Source organism: Macrotis lagotis, chromosome X, assembly GCF_037893015.1.
Source record: "Macrotis lagotis isolate mMagLag1 chromosome X, bilby.v1.9.chrom.fasta, whole genome shotgun sequence".
NCBI classification, from domain to species: domain Eukaryota; kingdom Metazoa; phylum Chordata; class Mammalia; order Peramelemorphia; family Peramelidae; genus Macrotis; species Macrotis lagotis.
The window spans coordinates 330687471-330708216 of record NC_133666.1 but is presented as its reverse complement, the minus strand read 5'-3'; the positions used below and the strand labels follow the sequence as shown (position 1 = coordinate 330708216).

The window sequence follows — 20746 nt, the reverse complement described above, 5'->3', positions numbered from 1 at the left end:
AGGTATAATGGAATTAGCTTTTCTGCATTCATTACTACCAGTTCATTGCTTCAAATAGTCTGTTATCTCATCAATATGAAAAGTTCCTTTCCTTGGTGAAGACTGAGCCATCCAAACCTCCTTGTTCTGAGCACCTCTAGTTCTTACCCATAATCATCCTTCCACAGAGGATGCACCCATGTATTGAGGTCTTCCTCTAGATCAGCTATAGAAGTGGAAAGGACCTCACAGATCACCTTTCCACATGCAAACATCATCAGTATCTTGTTCAGATTGTCTTAACTGCTATCCTTTGACCTAAAATCCAGTTTATGATTTTTTCAAGATTTAGTTAGTGATGGACCTCAAATCAGCTCTTTTGTAGTATTTCTAGTGATGTTGGTCATCCCTGAAAACACACTGAAGCCTACTTGCATCCTAAACTGAATTTCAATCCATGTCTGTTCCCAAAGAGTCACAGACCTGGGCAAGATATTTAATCTCTCTTCCTCAATTTCTTCATGTGTAAAAGGACAGAGTAATAATATCTGTTCTGCTTCCCTCACAAGATTGTCGATAAAATAGAATAAAGAATGTGAAAGGCATTATTCTCTAAGCCCCTCTGTGTGTGTGTGGGGGGGGAGGAATCCTTTTCCCCCTTCTTTCTTTTTATAAAATTTGATTATATTAACATATCCATCATATCACAATCCAGTCGGCATTCTAAGTGTGAAGGTCCCATGGATCATTGTTGGATCTGCATCTACCCTGACCTTTCTTAATTTAGGATTAATTTTACTTAGCATTTCCTCAGTAAAATGAAAAGGTAGCATTCCCACCTTAAACCAGGGGTTCTAAATGTGGGATACATGAACTCATTTTAAAAAATCTGATAATTGTATTTCGATATACTTAATCATCTTTGTAGTCTCATAAACTTTAGTTTGTGTATTTAAAATTTTATACTGAGAAGGGATTCATAAAGTTCAGCAGGTTGCTAAAGGGGTCCTTGATAAAAGAAAGGTTAAGAACCTATGGGCTATAAACAGAGACCCTCAAACTTGACACAGACTTCCAAAAATGCAGAATTCAAATTTAAATAAACAATACCTGCATGTCAACTCAGCAAAAATGGATTACACACCTACTAATATAAGGTTCTGAATTAGATATTAGACCTACTTGCAAAGACCTGCACAATTTCAGAAAATCACATGTGTATACACACACACACACACACACACACACACAAACACACACGACTGCTCAGCAATCAGAGTGGGTTCTCACAATATCTGCCAATTGATTATCTGGTAGTCAGTGGACTGAATTCTATCTCTAAAACTTTAATTGAAGCATTTCTTTGCACTCAAAAATAATCTTTTTAATCTGACAAAGTGGTTGGGTAATTGTTTGCCTTTATTTAAGTTCCAAAAAAGTTAGTGGTTTCTACTTTTCCTGGAACCTGAAAAAAATAATGCTTTTCTCTTAATGCTTCACAAAAGGAGAAGAGAGATAAGATTTGTAATTCAGCTCTGTATTTGCTCTTTATTCTTCCAAGTAATGCAGGAATGTTCTCTACTTTCCTTGTGTTCTGTCATAATGTTTTCTTTTCCTTAATCCATCCCTTCTTGTGTCATATCTCCCTTATGTATATCACCAGATGGCCATAGAGGAAGAGCTATAGAGAATGCTAGGGTTTCTGGTAGAAGGAAACTTCAATGGAAACAAGGAATATGATTGGAGGGAATAAATATGAATTAGCAAGTATGTGTGCAACTTTTAATTTCCATCACTAGTGTTGGAATCTTAAGAAAATCATTCAAGTTTGGGTGAACTCATTTTAATCAACTATAAAATGGAAACAATCACTTTATCATAATAACTAATATTTATAGGGAACTTTGATGTTTGCTACTTTACATAAATTATCTCAGGGATTCTTATTTTCCCCATTTCATAGATAAGCTTCTTATTTGGAGAATGATTTTAGGCAACCTTAGTAGCCTCACTAAATCTCAGTTTCCTCATCCGCAAATAAAGAAGGTTGAACAAGATAAGAGCTAACATTTATATGACACTTTAAGGTTTCTAAAGATATTGTATCATTTGATTTTCACCACAAACTCCCCTCCCCTCCAAAGTAAATGATATTATTACCTCCATTTTACAGAGAAGGAAACTGAGGTTCAAGAAGGATAAATGGCTTCAAGTGCAAAAAATCATTCCACACCTCCAGACTGCCTCCTAATTTACCTTTATTCAAGAAATCTAGGGGGTCCTGTGAATAATTGACATCAAGAAGACTCACAATCTCTTAGTTCAAATCTGGCCTCAGACACTTGCTAACTGTGTGACCCTGGGCAAGTCACTTAAGTATTTGCCTCAGTTTCCTTATTTGTAAAGTGAACTGGAGAAGGAAATGGCAGGCCATTCCAGTATCTTTGTCAAGATAGCCCCAAATGGGATCATGAAGAGTGAGATACTAGTGAAACAAACAAAACATAATAATAACATAAACCTTCATTGATGTTTAGAAATGCTAACAAATAAGACCTTAGATAACAAGAAGATCTACTTCTTGATTTGAAATACTCTTGCTTACCAAATCAACCAAAAGCAATGATCTATCCTATCAATCACTTAGCTCAATGTTACAATAGGATAGGGCAGGTAAAGGTGATTCATGATAACTTGAAATAAACCACTAATTTAAAAAAAAGATAATGAAATCTATTTTTAAAATCGAGAGCCAGTTAAATAAAGATAGTTGCTTCCAATAATTTCAAAAAGGACAAAATTTGCTAATGGCTTCATGTGAACAAGACCATGGAGGCCTTGCAAAAAAGACAGATGATAACCAGGGTCAAGTCATTTCATCTCAGTCTAAAAGTGGAATATCAGTTTCATCCTGAATGCCTTTCCCTCCTTTCTAACTTTTTTCACAAGTTTAGAAACAAGATAAATTATGACTTAAAGATATTATGTAGAAATTAAATGTTGAGAGGAAATGATGTTTTAGATTAGCTAAACTACTATGGAGAATACATGCAACAGAAGAATTTGAGATCTCCCCTCTTCTATGGCTATGCATAGCGCAGATATCATCAGGTAGCTTTCTTAAATGTTGCTCAGTCTGACTCTTTGTCAGAGCATTTTTGAATTTCTTGGCAAAGATATTGGAATGGCTTTTGCCATTTCACTCTCCAACTCATTTTCTTGTTTTTGTTTTTTTGTTTTTTGCCTTGCAAAAAAAAACACCTAAAAAAAGTACAGTGGAGTTGAGAATGTATTGGAGGTAGATAAGAGACTACCATCGTCTTAAAATCTTAAAGGGTTTTTTTTTGAGGGAGAATGGAACTAAGAGACTACCAAAATTATCTAATATTATCTAATATATATAGTGTTTATTAGGTGCTAGAAATGGTGTTAAATGTTTTCAAATACTGATTTTTACAAGCATCTTGTGCGGAAGGTGTTTTATGAGTCCTATTTTACAGATGAGGAAACTGAGGCAAACAAAATGAAGTGCTTGCTTAGGTCACACAACTAGTAAATGTCACTGCCTGGATTTGAATAAGTCACCTAATGACTTATGTATGTCCCATAAGCAATATATATCAAAATAAGAATTTGAACATGTCTTCCTCACTCCAAAGTCAGCTCTATCTCTCAAGTTCATCACTTGTTTCTGTGATTTTTATCATGAGCTATTTTGATAGCATCTCCCTCTTATCCCTACTGACTCATATCATGACTCCTCCATAATTTACTGGACCAGCTATGTATGTTACTAGAGCCAAAAATGTCACCACCTGTCCCAGTGATGTGGCTCTCTGAATTTAGATGGGCTGGTCTTCAGATGACAGACACATACAGACTGTTGTTGGACCCCTCCCTACTCAGAATCTCCAGATCTCGTTAGGACCTGTTAGGCCTTGAAAAAGTCAAGGTCATCTCTAAACTAGACCTCAGGCAACAAAGCAGTACTCAATAGCATTAGAATTGCTGTGATTATATACATTATTTCCAATGGTAGTGAATGGTAGTAAAAATGGTAGTGAAAATCAAGAAAGTGTTTGCAAATCCTAATGGGTAAATGGATCATCTATGTTTATGAGAACCACAGAGTAAGAATTCACAATTCAAATGAAAACCTTAAGAGCAAATGAGTTTTGTTGAAGCAATTCTATATTTGAGTTATACATGTGTCATAAAGTTCAAAAATCCATGTCTAATTTTTTTTCTCCCCACTTTGGGTTTTACAAATGAACATTTTTTAATATAATTTTCCTTTGAAATACTTAATCCCACAGCAGGCCTAGAGCTTTTCTTAATTGCATTGTAGACTTAGACCTGGAATGGACATCAGAGGTCCTCTTGTTCAATCCTTCATTTGACAAATTACATGAGTACAGAAGAATGTGACTGGCCTAAATTCACAGAAGGAAGCTAGGATTTAAACTCAGGTCTTCCAACTTCAATTCCAGTCCTCATTCTGAAATACTACACTGACTATATCTACATTTCTTACCTAGCAGGAAGAGATAGAAAAAAAGAAATTTCATGCAAAATAGCCACAGGACATATAAAATATTTGGGAATTTATCTACTAAGTGATTCACAGAAACTACATAAATATAAAACATTCTTTATAGGAAAAAAACAGGTCTAGATAAGAGAGACATAACTGCCCACAGTTGAGTTGTGCCAATATAATAAAAAAAGCAATATTACCTAAGTTAATTTTTTTATTCACTGCCTTACCAGCCAAATCACCAATGGATTACACTGTACAGCTAAAATAAACAGAATATCAAAATTCAGGTCAAGAATGCCAAAGGAAAAAAATGGAAAAAAAAGTGAAGAAAGGAGTCTATCACTACCAGCTCTGAAACTATACTATGAATCTGTAACTGTCAAAAATATTTGGTAATGGTTAAAAAAGATAAAGAGGTTGTTTAGTGCAACAAATTAGTAACTAGTGGATACACTAGTGGACAGTAGAGAGAAAAGTAAGTCTTTAAGATAGAAAAGGTTTGGGAATTGGTGTGGGGATCCAAAGGTTGATATAAGAACCAAGGTGATGCTATGAGAAAAGAGACATCTTGGTATAGGAGTCAATAATGGCACTTATCACCTCATAGTCCCTAAAATGCCTCTTCCCATTACAAAAGAAGGAGAAGTGGTATAACTTTCAGCAAAATTAGATACAGCTTGCAGATTTCTGGCCAACTGCCTCAATGGCAAAAGTTTGCATATTTTAGTGCCTAGAAGGACTCCAGGCAGGTGCTAGTTCTGCCTCCTGGCCAAACCAATAATTTCTTTAAAAAAAAATCTGTCCAGGGAGAAGATAGAGGATGGAGCAGCTGGTCATGAGGCAGGACATCATCATCACTGCTAGTGATGGAAAGAGGGGGCCTCAAATTCTCCCCCTTCAAGCTCTTTGATGTTTCTCTAGAGCAGATGGCAAATCCAATTAACCAACTGTTTGAGAAAACACCCAACCATACTCTCTCCCCCCATTCCTTAATAACATCCCCCAACCAAGCACTTCTCCTGCCTCTAACCTATCCACCAACCTTCTCTTTGCCCTTGTAAAACTCTTTACTATTTCATTTGGAGAGAAAGGAAATTAGTGCTCAAAGCTTGAATTGCATTTAAATACATTTTCTTTTACTGATGAATACAAGGGAAACACTTTTACAAGGTCTATTAAAATTAGATATTTGGGACACAGTTAAAAAAAAGCCTACCCTCTTTTCCAACTAAAACAACGTGGAGGAATTATAGTAATTGGCTTTGGAAATGAAAGAAAAAAGGCACAACCTTTCTTTCCCCTCAGCCCTACCTCCAACCTAAATTCCCTTCCAAGGGGGAAAAAAGGAACAGCACGTAAAAATGTGGGTTAACAATATGGTGACACTGACACACCCCAGCTGGGTGTTGGAAAGCTTTCTAAAATGCAGGGGGAGGGGCACAGCAATAGCTAGTTTCATTGAGAAGTTCATGACCATTCTAGAAGAATGTGTAATGTGGCAGGAGAACTATTACTAGATCTCAAAAGTCTGTGTTGAACTTTTATGAACTGAGGGAGAAAGTTTAAATTATGAGATCTCCTACCCTGAGGAAGCTTTTATCCTTCCTCTAGTAAAGAAATTCAATGCAATGAAGTCTTCCCCAAGAGAGGAATTCCACTGACCACAGAGGGTCAAGGAAGATCTAGAAGTTTTAGGATCAGGGCTTGTATGATCTGAGTCCTTTCGCTACTGCATCACTATGTCATCCATCACAGAAACTATCAGGGTTCCCAGTGCCACAGTTTGCCCACTCCCCATATGTGAGGAAGGATCTGTTATAATCAAGAAATTCCAGTGGACTACACCATATTGAAAACTTCCTTGGAATACCAACCATTCTCTAGACTAATGGTATCAGACTCAAATAGAAATAGATGTCTGAGTGTTGAATTTTGTTTTAGAAAAACCACAAGTTAACTTTATGTTGTATTGCATTTAAAATTTGTTGTATTAAACATTTCTCAATTACATTTTAATCTAGTTTGGGCCAAACTTGGGAGTTTAGCATACCACAGGGTTGTTGGTTTGACATCTCTGTTCTAGGCTAGATTCTCAGACTTTTGGTCTCAGTACCCCTTTATACTTTTTGGGGGGGGGGGTGCAAGGAATGGGGTTAAGTGACTTGCCCAAGATCACACAGCTAGGTAATTCTTAATGGGTGTCTGAGGCCAGATTTGAATTTGGGTACTCCTGACTCCAGGGCCAGTACTTTAACCACTGCATCACCTAGACACCCTTACCCCTTTATACTTTTAAAAAATTATGGAAGACCCTGTACAAAGAGCTGATGCTTATGATATTAGAAATTAAAATATTTTAGTGTTATTATTATTATTATTAAGATAGTTTTTGGTCTCATGGACCTCTTGAAAGGGTTTCAGGAACCTTGTAGGGTCACTAGATCACATGTTAAAAACTACTGCTTCAGACTGATGGAGTCAATGAGGCTGGGATGATGGCAGGAAAAGATGACAGCTTTATAGAGGATGGGAGGGGCACATACAAATCTCAGAGAAGAGAACCAAGAAACCACTCTGCTTAGCAGGTCAAAGTCAAATCCAAAGAATGCAATGAACTAATTTTTGTTCCTTATTCTACATTGCCTCTACATTTATAACTGAAAATTGAACCAAGGCAAATTTAGAATAACTCTTCTTTATTTCCATGTGTAATTGAAAAACAAAGTTTCTCTGCCTGATGAATAGCTTTGCTTTTTTGCTCCATGTAGAGAGAACAGGAAAGTGTAGTCCAGAGTCAAATAACTGATAAATGTAAGCAAATATTAGTAGGCAACCATTAAGCTATCTAATACTTTAAAAAATGAAAAAAAAAACAAGTCCAAAACAAAGCAAATCCATAGAAAAGGGTTCTTCTTTTTCAAGAAGAATTCTTATTCTATTCTATTCTATCTTGTGGATTCTAACTTGACTTTAAACAATACAAAATTTAAACTCTAACATGAAAGGGTTTTTGTAACCTCACTAAAGAGCAACTAATGTTGAAGAAAAGCCAAAAAAAAAAAAAGACAAGAAGAATCCTTTGGTCCCTTATTGGAAAAGACAATGGATGCTATTGGCTTTACATGTCTAACAAGCAAGAGGATAATAATAAACAAAAGATGGCATCCCTGAGCAATCAGAACTTGGTAGAAAAGATTAGAATTTAGAAAAAAGAATCTTTTTCTAAGATCCACACTAAATGTACTGACACACAATCTTTGATTGCCCTTTTTAAGAGTAGCCCCATGGCTTTCCTGAGCTCTGATCCATTCTCCAATATGAACCTCACCTGCAGGAACTTCTGCCAGATGAAAGCTCAAACAGAGAACAGAAGGTACTACAAATGGAATGATTTAAAAGGAAGGGAAAAACAGAACTCCCTCTAGTCCAAGAGGTAACTAACTGAGTAGAATGAAAATAGCTGCTGACCAGTCCTCCAGAAGTAATAAAAACAGGGAGCTGATGTTCTTTTTCCTTCTTCACACCCACCAGTGGACAGAAGAGCACCTGGCTGCCTGGGAAAGAAGTCAAAATTGAAAGGAACCTGTGGGAAACAAGGCAAGAATAAAGAGGACAGAATAGCTGTCCTAGAGGTTATTTGAAATGATCAGTGGCACCTCTGTTGCTTCCCTGGGTGACCCTGGGTCAGGGTCGACTCCTAAAATAAGAGCATTGGAGGAGCTGGCCTCTGAGATGGTGACATTTGGGACTCAGTAGATCCAGTTTTGAATTTGAAGTCACCCCTCAATTTGGATCTGTTCCATGTACTGAGCACATTTTTCACTTGCTTCCCTTTGGAAGACAGGGGTTCTTAGATTACTTGTACTCATGTCTGATCTAAAATTAACATGTGAGGTGAGGGGCATGACGTCTTCCAGCCATCAATGATGTTTTCTAAAAAGTTCTTCAGAAGTAGGAAAGAGATTCAAGTTGAGGCTGCTCTATGAATAAATCCTTTGAGCTGCCTCCCTCACCACAATGCCCATAGGATCTCCAGGGAGAAGAGTGCCCAGCAATACCTTTCCTCTCTCAGAAACAACTGTCAGGTCTTGTTCAACTTGGTAACAAACCACACACTAACACTGGCAGGGTGCCGTGACCACATTTCATTCTGGACTTCCATAGAGTTCTGGATAATATTTCTTTAATAACTTCATAAGATTATATAAGGCTTTTCCTTCTAAACCTAGTTATTTTTCTGAAGTCAGTTTATGGTTTCCTCACAATCCCTAGTCAAACCCAAACCAGGAGAGGTTTTTGTAAGGCACCTGCAGCATGTAATTTGGCTCTGTCCAGTTTGGGTCATTTTCCTTTGAAACGTAAGCACCAACTCAACCTGGTTGGCTTTCATCAACTCCTGGTTCCTGTTCGAATGACTCTCTGTACACTTCCAGGTTATTTCAGAAAGCTCCAAATGTCAAGAGATAAACTGTGCCTGAATCTGATTCAAAAACTTTTTTCCATTTAAAATAAGAACAACAACAAGGAGTCACTAATTCACTGAAGCTAGCCAAAAAGACAGAAATGGTTTCCTTTCATCAATGGGAGAAACAGCATTACAGCATGTCTAGCAAGAACAAATATAGTAAGTGAGGGACATGAAACTAAATCAAATGAGTAAGGAAGAGATACTGATGTAGCCAAAAGGGGGCTTTCCATGCCAAGGAACCTCTGTGAATCTTTCCACTGCCCTTCTCTCTCCCTTCCTACAGAAGCGGGAAAGCTGTCAAATTCTTTAAATCAATTTGATTTTTAAATTGAATCTGGGGCTGTGAACTAAAAAAAATAAATTTGATAACTGTATTTTGATGAAATTATATTTGTAATCCTTTGCATTATATACATTTAATAACATTCTGGGAAGGGTTCCCTAAGCTCCACCTAAAGAGTCCATGATACACAAACATTGGAGAATTCTTGAATTAAACAATATAACAAATATTTGCTAAGTTTTTTTTAGATGCAAGACAATGTACTAAATGCCAGGGAATACTCCTAGAATTAGCCATATTCTATCAATAGAGACTTCCTCCACCAATAGAAGTCAGCATAACTTAGTAAATATGGAGTTGATCAAGGCCCTGAGACATAAAGCTATGAGGCAGGATGTGAACCCAGATCTTCTAGATTCCAAGACCATCATTATATCTGTTAACACTTTGTCTAGGAATACAAAGTTTAAAAAAATGCCATAGTCCCTTCCCTCGAAGAGCTTTTGTATTCTAAGAATGGTTTTTATTTTCAGAGTAGATCTGGGGCTCAAGAGTGACTGACCCCCCACCAGCAGGCACTGAGTGGTATAGTGGTTAAAACAACAGGTCTGGAGTTAGGAGGACCTGAGTTCAAATCCAATTTCAGATACTCACTAGTTATGTGATCTTGGGCAAGTCACTTAACCCTGTTTGCCTCAATTTCTTCATCTGTAGTATGAGCTGAAGGAGATAACAAACTATTCCTGTATCTACCAAGAAAACGCCAATGGGGTCACAAAGAGTCAAACACAACTGAAAAACAATTTGGCAACAACCTCACCAGATAGATAACAAACCTTACTGCTTCCTTTGGGAAAGTTCTGTGTTTCTTACAGTATGGCAAGTTTAAAAGCATCAGAAAAAAAAATTGCCCCTCTTATCTTGAAGTTCTCATCACCGGGTGGTGCTATCTCCTTGGGAAAAACAGATATAGACTGAGAAGCCTTCCCAGAGTCTAGATATACAAACACTCAGATATACAAACACAAAAGCACTTATCAACTAAGTACCTTTATCAGCTAAGGAGATAAGGAAAAATGAAGTGAAAGATCCAGAACGTATTGGATCAAGTGATTTCCCCCCCTCTCCAAATACCTTCGAATTTCATTGGAACTCTCTTCTATTGGGTTCCATTATCTTACAGCTGTATCCCACAGACAATCAAGAACCCCTTAGGTAGATCAATGTGAATAATTGAGGTATATGGGCTAAAATTCTGTCTTTTGTAGGTGGGGCACCTAAAAGGTCCATATTTTTCTGCTTATCTGAATGTATGAAGATTGTTATGGTTGGCTAATTTCTAAAGAAAGGGCTGGGATTCTTTTAAACATTAATATCGCACCAAGTTTAGATGAAAGCTTAGAGGTTTTCAGCCACCAGGAATAATCTTAAAGAGGTGATAATTAAGACCTCTATAATAGTATTCCCCTCATCATTTAGTATAGCAGTTTACATATAACAGGCACTTTCAAATTAGGATTAAAACTAAACCTTATTAATAAGCAAACGGGTATATATATATATATATGTATATATATATATATATATACTAAATAGAGTTTGATTGATAATAATATTTATATAGATCTTTAAATATGTAAAGTGTTTTACAAATGTAATTTAATCCTTATAACAATCTTGGGAGGTAGGTATGACGATTATCCACATTTTGCATTTGTTGAAACTGAGGTAGACAGAAGTGACTTCCTCAGAGTCACAGAGTTTATAAGTATCTGAAGTCAGATTTTGAACTCACATCTTTGACTCTCTTTTGGTTCAGGAGGCCTTGGTGATTAACTTCAAAAGCATATTATCCAAGAATTATGGCACTAATGATAAATACATCATCACCATTCCTATTAAAAAAGAATAAATAAAGGAGGAGAGATGTCATAATAGCTTACTTTTACCATAGCTCTAATTTTTAAGGCCTTTTAAAAAGATTTTACATAAATCCTCAAAAACAAACTTATGAGATGGAAATAACAAATATCTCACAGTTGAGGAAATTTAGACTCAGAAAGTTAATTGACTTACCCATGGCCACATAGTCAGCAAGAACCAGGGGTGGGATTTGGACTGAGGTCTCCCCTAATATCAAGTACATTCTTTTTTCCCCACTGTCTTGTCAAATGAAGCACAAAATCTTTATAGTTGCTAAAATTGTATCTATTGAAATCTATATTTACCACCTTTCATGAGATGTGCTTTTTCCAAGATTGGTGATTTTTTTTTAAATTCTGAAAAGTGTAGTCTTTTATAGAAAATATGTCAAGTGGTCTTAAAGTTGACTATGTCTTCAAGTTTACCATTTTCCAGTAAAACTATAATTGCAGATTTTACTATAATATTCTGCTCTGCATCTTAAGGACCCACCATGGTCTTATAGTTATTTTTCCAGTAGCAGAGTTGGATTTATGACAATCTATCCATGCTTCCACCCAGTTCTTCTTCCTAGAATGTTGTACAAGATCTGGATGGGGACTCTGTGGATGATTGAACCTTTCACCACAGGTTTATTAACAACATATTAAACGACTTCACTAAGTGAATCCAAATTGTTTAAGTGTAATAATTTGCTCTTAGCATTTGTTATAATTGCTTTAAAATTAGACCTCTTTTTAGATAAATGACAACTCACAGGCTATCTATTTATGAGTGCATAGAAGAGGGATGATGGTTGTCTTTAAAAATCTGAATTTTTGATAGTTATAATAGACCTTATGTTCCTTTACGGAAAAGCAACATGTAAGTTCTTAACTAATAAAACTAAAATTCTGTAGGTAAATAAGCCACAAATATAAAAGTGACAGAAAAAGAAAACAAACTGTTACCCAGTTGGCACAAAATTTTTGTGTATATTGGCCATTTGTCTCCTGCCTATGAATTTTTTTTTCTTATAAACTTCCAAAAGTCAGCTAATAAAACCATGGCAAATCATGCAGAGTAGCTGGAGGGGAGCTGATATTACAACTCAAGAATTTTTGCTTTTAGAAATTGGAATTTTTGGTCCATTGACTCATATATTATGTAGGACATTTTCTCATATTAATCTTCCCTCTGGACACCAAAATTTGTCAGTTTATAAAATAGACACATGTGTCTCACAGACACAGACCACCTCCAAAAGCAGGAAATAGATCACAAAATTTGCATAGAAGAAACCTTTGAGATCCAACTCTATAACTTTAGAGATGAGAGAAGTTAGATGACTTCAAAGGTCACATAGCAGAGTCAGGACTTGAAGCTGACTCTTCTGAATCCAAATTCTTGGCTCTTGTCACTGCACGATAGCCCTCTTGTTTTTTCAGATTTGACATCCATGAGAAATTGAAAAACTACTTTTGAGTTATTTGGGATAATTATTTTGTGTCAGCAATGATGCTCTGGTGAAATACAATACTATGCTATTTCACATTTAAATTAACCCTCAAAAAATTTCTTTAAAGTCCCAGATTAAGACTATAAACTTTCCCAACCAGGAATTAGTTAAATTAACTTTGAGTATAGATCTCCTCTTCAGTAGCTAAAACCTCAATGCTTTTCAGTGTCAAAGCCATTTTTTAAGAGGCCTGTATGTCAAAGATAAATATGACTATATCAGAATGACAGTGATGAATATACATATATTACTTCTCTCCATAGGCCACTTGCTATCTACAACAATTTCAGTCCATGTTTTTTTATGTTCAAAGCATCTTAACCTTTTAAAATGTAAATCACTCTGGAGGAGCCATCATCAGCTTAGAGGGAGGTGGGTTGAAGGTCTTGCTGAGCCAGAAACATTTAGAAGGGTTTCTTCCTCTCAGAATAGTATGTAGTAAAAACTGGAGTAGATGATATATTCACTAGGGTCCTCTCTTGCAGGTCTAACTTTCTATGACCTTATGGAATTCAATTACATGAAATGAATTTCAAATGAAATATCACTTCTTCAAAGAACTCTTTAGATGCTATTCTAAATCATTTCAAGAAAATACCTAAGTTTTCTATCAAATCGTACAATAGTTCACTTATGCTTGGTAAACTTAGGTTCACATAGCTTCCTCATCTGTGAAATGAGTTAGTTGGTATAAATGATTACTAATCATTTGTTATAATTATCATTAAGTGTAAATATTATAGTGTAATAATAAGATTATCACTAATCACAAAGGGTACTAAGGCCCATTGTGCTTCCAACATTTGGTGATTAGTTGTCTCTCTCGAATGATTCTTCTAGGACTTTTATATTATACCTACATATCCATCAGAAGTGACTAAAGATGGTTTTACAGCTGCCCATTCTAATAACCAAACAATTAGCAACTGAATCATGTCCTGGAAGAGTTATTGTATTATGCCATCTTCCTCCCTTTTGCCAAGCAGATTTAACCATAATACTTGGCTAGTCAATGAACATTTATTAAATGCCTACTCTGTGCCAGTCACTGTACTAAGCAGGGAGAAAATACAAAAAAGAGACAGAAGACAGTCCCTGCCCTTAAAGAGCTCACAAGTTAACAGGGAAGACAAGAAGCAAATCAATAAAGAATAATTAAAAGAAGGAAGGGATTAGAATTAAGAAGGGTTGGCAAAAGCATCCTGTTGAAGATAATATTTTAGTTGGAACTTGGAGAAAGCTAGAGATGCCAGGAGGTGGAGTTTAAGAGGGAGAGCATTCTGGGTATGGGGAACAGCCAGAGAAAGTGCCCAGAGACAAGAGATGGAGTCTTGTTCTTGGAACAGCAAGGAGGGCAGTGTCATTGGACTGAATAGTCTGTGATAGAAAGTGAGGTGTGAGAAGATTGGAAAAATAGGGAAGTGGGACAGAATTTGAACACCAAACAGAGGTGACTGGAGGATAGCATGGAATGGGCAAATTGGAACAATGAACTTAAAATAATAAGCTGAAAGACAGGATAAATGTTAAGTTTTGAACATAGGTTCAAAAAATCAAGAGTCTAAAGACAGAATGAAGATTGATAATCTGTCCTAATATTAGGGAAAGACTAAAGGGTTAACTTAAAGCAAGCTTATTATATAGATCCACTATTAATATACTGCCAAAAAAGGAAAGGCTTTATTAATAGAAGTAAAACATGCATATCTTCAAAGATATGTTCTGTTCTGTTCTCTGAACAGGTCACACATACATGTAGGATTCTGTGCAGTTCTGGTATTTTAAAACAAACACTGATAAACTGGCAAAGATCACCAGGATGATGAAAGTGTTGGAAACCACGGTGTTTGAAGAACAACTAAAACAAATGAAGAGTTTTTCTAGTCTCAAAAAGAGAGAATTCAGAGCATATTTGTCTTTATGTGTATAAAGGGTGGTAAAAGGGAGGAGGGATACTATGTAGTTCAGTAAGAAAGATTTAATTTAAACTGGGAAGTTAGGTGAGAAGCTCATTGGCACAAGTATTATCTTCATTTTTGTCTTTGTAGCTCCCCTGCCTGACTGACAGGAAGTGCCTTCTCACAATTAAAACTAGACAGAAATGGAATGGATTGTTTTGGAGATAGACAGTTCCCTGTAAATGGTGTGGTACAAGCAGAGGTTGTCAGGGAAGTTGGAAAGGGATTCCTGAATCAGGTAGAAGGTTACACTTGAAGTTCTTTTTCAATTCCAGATTCTAGAAGTCAAAGAAGAATATGAGCAGAAGTTTCTCTATTTGCCATAGTGGAAATGTTTGTTTTCTTCTTCAAGAAACATTTGTCCTTTTAAAAACAACCCTAAGATGCAGCACAATAACATATATCAGTAATGATAATCAATTCAAATTTTCAGAGGGTTACAATATCAGAAATACTTGGGAAAAAATAATTTGAATCTTACTTGTTTAAACCTGCTTCTCTTATTTTCCCTCCACACCCCATTCAGAATATGTAAGTGAACTTACCTTTATCTAATAGATCAATTTCCCAAGGCATACAAACTAGGCTAATTCAAAGGGTTTTAGAAACATTTATTATTAATTTGATCACACCCTATGGAGCAATTAATAAGTACTTTGTTTTCAGATAACGCAGGAGGTGCTAGGAAAAATTAAAAAAGATCTCATGTCATAAAGGAACAAGCCTTAACAGCTAGTTAAGACCTTCTTACCACAACCCAGTAATCTACAACTACTTCTCTTATCCTGAATACTATTTTAGGGGTCATTTTTTAAAAATTGTGCTTTTTTTTATTTTGAGGAAGTTAATGACATATAAATGAGAGTTAAATAAAAAGTGTACGAGGCAGCTAGTTGGTCCTGGAGTCAGGAGGCCCTGAGTTCAAATGTGACCTCAGAAATTTAATAATTACCTAGCTTGTGATCTTGGGCAAGTCATGTAATCTCATTGCCTTGGGAAAAAACCATGCAAGACCAAACTGGTGGGGGGGGGGGGGCGGAGACAGAGAGAGAGAGAGAGAGAGAGAGAGAGAGAGAGAGAGAGAGAGAGAGAGAAATCAACTGGTTTTCAACATCTCCCTATCATCCTGGAAAAATATGAAATCCAACAGAGAAGAGGCAGACAATATTTTAATTCTGCCAAAAATAAGAATGGGTAAATATCTTAAGATAAGTTTGTAGATGGAGGAAAAAAATGTTGAGACATAAGATATAGGTATGTACCTCCCAAAATATTAAGAACATAGATATAACTGTATTTTTAAAATGTTTTATAAACTTATAAATACTTGGTTTATCAAGAGTTTTTATTCCCTATATTGAAAGTGGTAGAAAGCATTAAGCCTATATTCTATGTGTGTATATGTACATAGAATCAGATTTGTACTTAATACTTTCTACCACTTTCAAAAGGATTTGATAAATGAATGTATGTACACATATACACACATATGCACACAGATGACTACAATACAAGCATATATAGCCTAACCATGTACATACATATACACATACACACACAATCCTACCATTACAATCTAAGTTCTATTTCAGGGACCCACACTGGTGTTATGCTCACAGCAGCAAATAAATTTAAATGATTGATAACTATACAAATAAACATACATACATACATACATACATACTAGAAGGATGACTGTCCTTTTGAAAACTGCTAGTATCTCAGCCTACAATTGTCTTAAATGATTTAGGTTTAAACTCTTTTATGGGAAGAGGGCAGGAGGAAATGCTCTGGAGATCGGTTTCATCAGCATGGTCTTGCAATGTCATTAAGTATCATGCCATAAAATCCACTGGAGAGTTTGGGGAGGTGTGATGGGGGGAGGGGCTGGGGACTGAGTTACTTGGTTTGGCAGTCCACATTGATCACACTAATGGGAGGATTGCCAAATAGCCATTTCATTCTGCCTGGGGACAAAAATTTGGTGGGTCCTGTTTACCAGATGTTGTCTCCACACATGAACAAATCTGCTGACTCCACTTTGGCTATACAATCTGGACTCATGAATGAATCCCAGCCAACTCTATTTTTTTGGTAGAGCCTGGTCTAGTCATAATTGTATGAGCCAATTTTTTAGACTCCATAGATAATGCCTGAAAGTTGATTCTGACATCTGAAAATGTCAAAGTACCAACTCCTCTTTCATTTTCTATTAAATGAATTTTCCTACCTACTTCCTGTCAATTCAGGCACATAGGCACATGCAAAGATGAGGCTTTGGTAAAACAGCATAATAATATCTGACACTAATCTAGGACTTTACATGTGTAATCTTATTTGAACTCTACAACAAATCTGTGAGGTATATTTTTTATCATCATTTTATAGATGAGAATATTGAGGCTTAAAGAGATTAAGCAACTTGGGGTCTGTGGTCACACAAAAAGTGGCAGAACTTGAACTCATTATTTGAATTTTGAGTATTCTATAAATCAGTCAATAAATAAACATTTACTACATGTCTAAAATGTTTGTCAGTGTTAAGCATAGGTCACAGTGGCTGAAAACTAAGCAACTTTTGCTCTCAAGGAGCTTATACTCTACAAGACAACAAAGATGCACCTACTTAAAGGGGAGATCCCCTCCACTTTAGAAAATGCTCTTCTATACCCAAACACTTACCAATGCTTGGAAAGCACTATGTTTCATTACATCAAAATCAGGGGATCTGAACGTTTTTTATGTCATGAACCCCTTTTTCAGTCTGGTGCAGCCTATGGATTCTTCAGGATAATGTTTCAAATGCATGAAACAAAATATAGAAGATTACAATGGAAATTAAAATTATGTTTAAATATACTCATCAAAATTTGTTTTAAGTTTGTTCACACCACAGGTTAAAAAAGACTTAAAACTTTGTATTTCAAAGGTAGGGTGGGGAGGATAATGAGAAGACTAATGAAGAGAGAAAAGAGATGTCCAGTTACACTTTAGGTAACAAGAAAATTCTCAGGGAATGATTCCCTAACTATAAATGCATTTCTAATACATGCTAGATCTGTTTAATCAAAGTTCTATCCCAAGTCTAGCCATGCCAATCTGAGTTTACTCTCCCAAAGTCTGCGTAACCTAGTCTCTTCCTTTCACTTCTAAGCAACAAGCTTCCTTTGGTCAGAAAGAAGAGGTAAAGTTGGCAACAACTCTTTGCCTTTGCTCCATTAAAAATCTCCAAGCTTTAGCATGGGTAAATGCTAGGCATTGGCCTTTTTAACTTTGATTTTAAAACAAAAAAAAGGCATTTTTATTTCTACTTGACAGGTAAAAGCCCAGTAACTCAGTCTACTCTTGAGGTTGTAGCTTTCTACAATGTCTCAATCTGTTTCCACATGTCTTAAATCTTCTTATCCCCCACAAATGGGAAACAGTATTTTGAGAAACTGTTACCCTGAATTACCAGGGAGAGATACTTTATATTTCGGATGCATAATTTCACATTTAGTACCAGCTCCTTCCGTATTACACCTGAGTAGAATACTGGGGTTCCAAATAAGGATGCAAGGAGACTAATCCCTTATCTCTTGAAGAAGCCAGAGCACCAGCGTGAGCTCAACCACTAAAGAAGGAAGCAAGTCAATAGAAAGAAAGGTCTTTCCCGGCCCTGTTAGAGAAGCTAGGCGGGCTGGACCCGAGCGTCTCTCACCTGTTTGTCTCTCGACCTGTGCTCCCCGACTCCAAACCGGTCTCCTTCTTCCAAGACTTTACGGTTGCTCACGTAGGAGTTCACCACAAAACTGTCCCCTGCAGCACCCGGTCAGCACGGGACACACGGGACACGGCCAGCCCAAAGGAAAGGGGGGAAGCAAACTATTAATGAAGGCAAAACCACACACTTCCGAGCGGTTCCAAGATGCGCTTCCAGGAGCAGAGGCAGGAGGCAAGCGGACCTCAGCCTCTCATCCTACAGACTCGCACGGGATTGGGGGATGTGCCGAGGGGGTCGTCTGGGCGGGGTATTCCTGTTCCTGGAGAGAGCCCGCCGGGTAGCGGCAGCCGGGAGGGGCTCGCCCAGTCTCCAGGGAAGTCCGGCGGGAGCTGGCAGCCCTTTCCCGGCCTCAGGCTCTTTCCCAAGGCGCTCTCCAAGCGCAGCTGAGAGGAGGGAGAGGGACACAGTCCAGTCTCTCGTAAGAGAGGAAAATCGCTAGTCTTTCAGAGTCCCCTTTCAAAGGGAGATCAAAGCTCGTCCCTCCGGGGGTAGGAAAAGGTGAGATCTGCAGCCAGTGGAGGGCTCCAGAGGAGATACCCTCCCGGGCCAGGGAGGCCCGCAGACCCCAGCCACCTCGGCGCAGGGAGAGGAGCATCTCCTCCCCAGGATCCAGGGCAGCATCCTCATCCCCCCGCAGCAAGCGCCCCAGTCGGACCGCCCGTCCCCCCCCCCCCCCAGAGCTCCCCCTTGCCTCTCACCTTCTGGGTTTTCTCTTCTCTTGCATGCTGCTGTCGCCAGTTGGCAAAGGGAAAGAGTAGAAGAGAGGAAGAGAGAGAGAGAGAGAGAGAGAGAGAGAGAGGGGAGGTGGGGGAACGGGGCGGAGGGAGAGGAGAAGGGAAAAAGGGGGGGGACACAGTTGAGATGTCTGCTTTCCAACATCAAAGGATGCACCATCCCGAGGGCAAGCGCCCGCCGCAACCTGCTCGCCCTCCCTCCGGAGAGGCCGCCCGCCCGCCCCCCGGTCCGCCCCCGGCTCGCCCCCCGCTCGCTCCCCAGCCGCCGCCGCCGCCACTCCGGCTCTTACCGTGTTTGGACTGAAATTTCCCCATTCCGCTCCGCGCGCTCGGGTCTGCGGCCCCGGCAGCCGGCTCAGTCGGGGCTCCTCCGGCCGGGGCCGCCGCCGCCGCCTCCCCCAGGGCTCCCTCCCGCCCCCAGCCCTTCCTCGGGGGCTCGGCAGCCGCTAGAGCCGGGCCGGACGCAGGTCCCCGGCGCCGGGCCGGGCGGTCATTCAGGTGCAGGTTTGTAATCCGAAGACCGCAGGGGAAGCCCCCCCAGTCCACATGGACCCGCGGCCTCCGGGAGGGCGGCCGCGCAGCAGCAGCGGCCCCCGCGGGGCCAGCCTTGCCCGGCCCGCCGGCTGCCCGCGCTCCGCGGCTCCGGGTCCTGGGGGGGCGGCCGAGCGGGGAGCCCGGGCGGGCGGGGAGGGGCGGGGGTCGTCCACCTGGAGACGGCGCACGGTCAAGGATGCGGAATGCGCGCAGGGGAGGGAGGCGGGAGCGAAAGGCGGCCCCCCTTCCCGGCCAGCCGGGCAGATGCGGGAGAGGAGAAGCAGGCAGGAGCGGCCGGACCCTCCCCAAAGGGGTGGGGGGCGCAGAGAGGCGCAGGGGAGAGAAAAAAGGAGCAGCGAGTAACGGTGCGAGGAGGGGGCGAGCGAGAGCACGGAAAGCAGGGGCAGGAGCAAGGGGAGCGGGGGGCAAAGAGGCAGCAGCTCCAGCGGCAGCGGCGGCAGCGTGTGCGGGCCCCCGGCTGCACTCTGAGAGCGCGCGCCGGCCGCTGGGGGGTTTAATCGCAGCCCCGCGCAGCGCCCCTTGCGGCCGCACGCTGCACTGCGCGCAGAGACAGACCGGCTCTCCGGACTTGGTCAAAAGCTGCTGCCGAACATGGTGGCTGCCGCCCCGGAGGCTGGCTGGTCACTCCAGGGGGGGCGTCTCAGGAGACCCCCGGGAGCTAATTCTCCCTCCCTCTCAGCTCCACCGCACGAGAAGAGGTGCATGATCTGCGGGGGACCAGGACAGCCGCGTCTTCCAAGAGCATTTTCATGTTTGCCCCCAAATGGTCACGGAGTCCTGAGAAATGCACAGGCTCTAAAAGCTGTATCCGCAGACCATATTTGACATGGATTCCGGAATTCATCAATGTTGACAGCTCAATAGAAAAATCTTAGCCGAAGGATGGGCATTACGACCCCAAATAGCATGCACACAGATCCAATTAATTTAATGAACAAGATGCTCCCTTCATTTTGTGCTTTAAAAATATTATTCTTTCATGTGGCTTACTTTGCCTATAGATAGGCATTTATTTACATTTACAAACACACGTTCACCGGTATGT

The 20746-nt window shown here is 39.5% G+C and overlaps 1 protein-coding gene across 3 annotated transcripts in view; it reads right to left on the bottom strand.

The window, feature by feature from the left end:
* NKD2 (NKD inhibitor of WNT signaling pathway 2) overlaps nucleotides 1-19571 on the bottom strand; it is a 109559-nt gene extending 89988 nt beyond the window's left edge. The window contains exons 1-3 of one of the 3 annotated variants that reach the window (XM_074205092.1): nucleotides 19437-19571; nucleotides 19111-19137; nucleotides 18350-18447 (exon numbers count right to left, since the gene is read on the bottom strand). In XM_074205092.1, coding sequence (XP_074061193.1) covers nucleotides 18350-18447; nucleotides 19111-19137; nucleotides 19437-19461 — 150 coding nt within the window. In that variant the 5' untranslated portion in view covers nucleotides 19462-19571. Of the gene's footprint in view, nucleotides 1-18349; nucleotides 18448-19110; nucleotides 19141-19436 lie in introns of all 3 variants that reach the window. The other 2 variants (XM_074205091.1, XM_074205093.1) reach the window with 2 other exon arrangements.
* Nucleotides 19572-20746: the final 1175 nt, after the last annotated feature.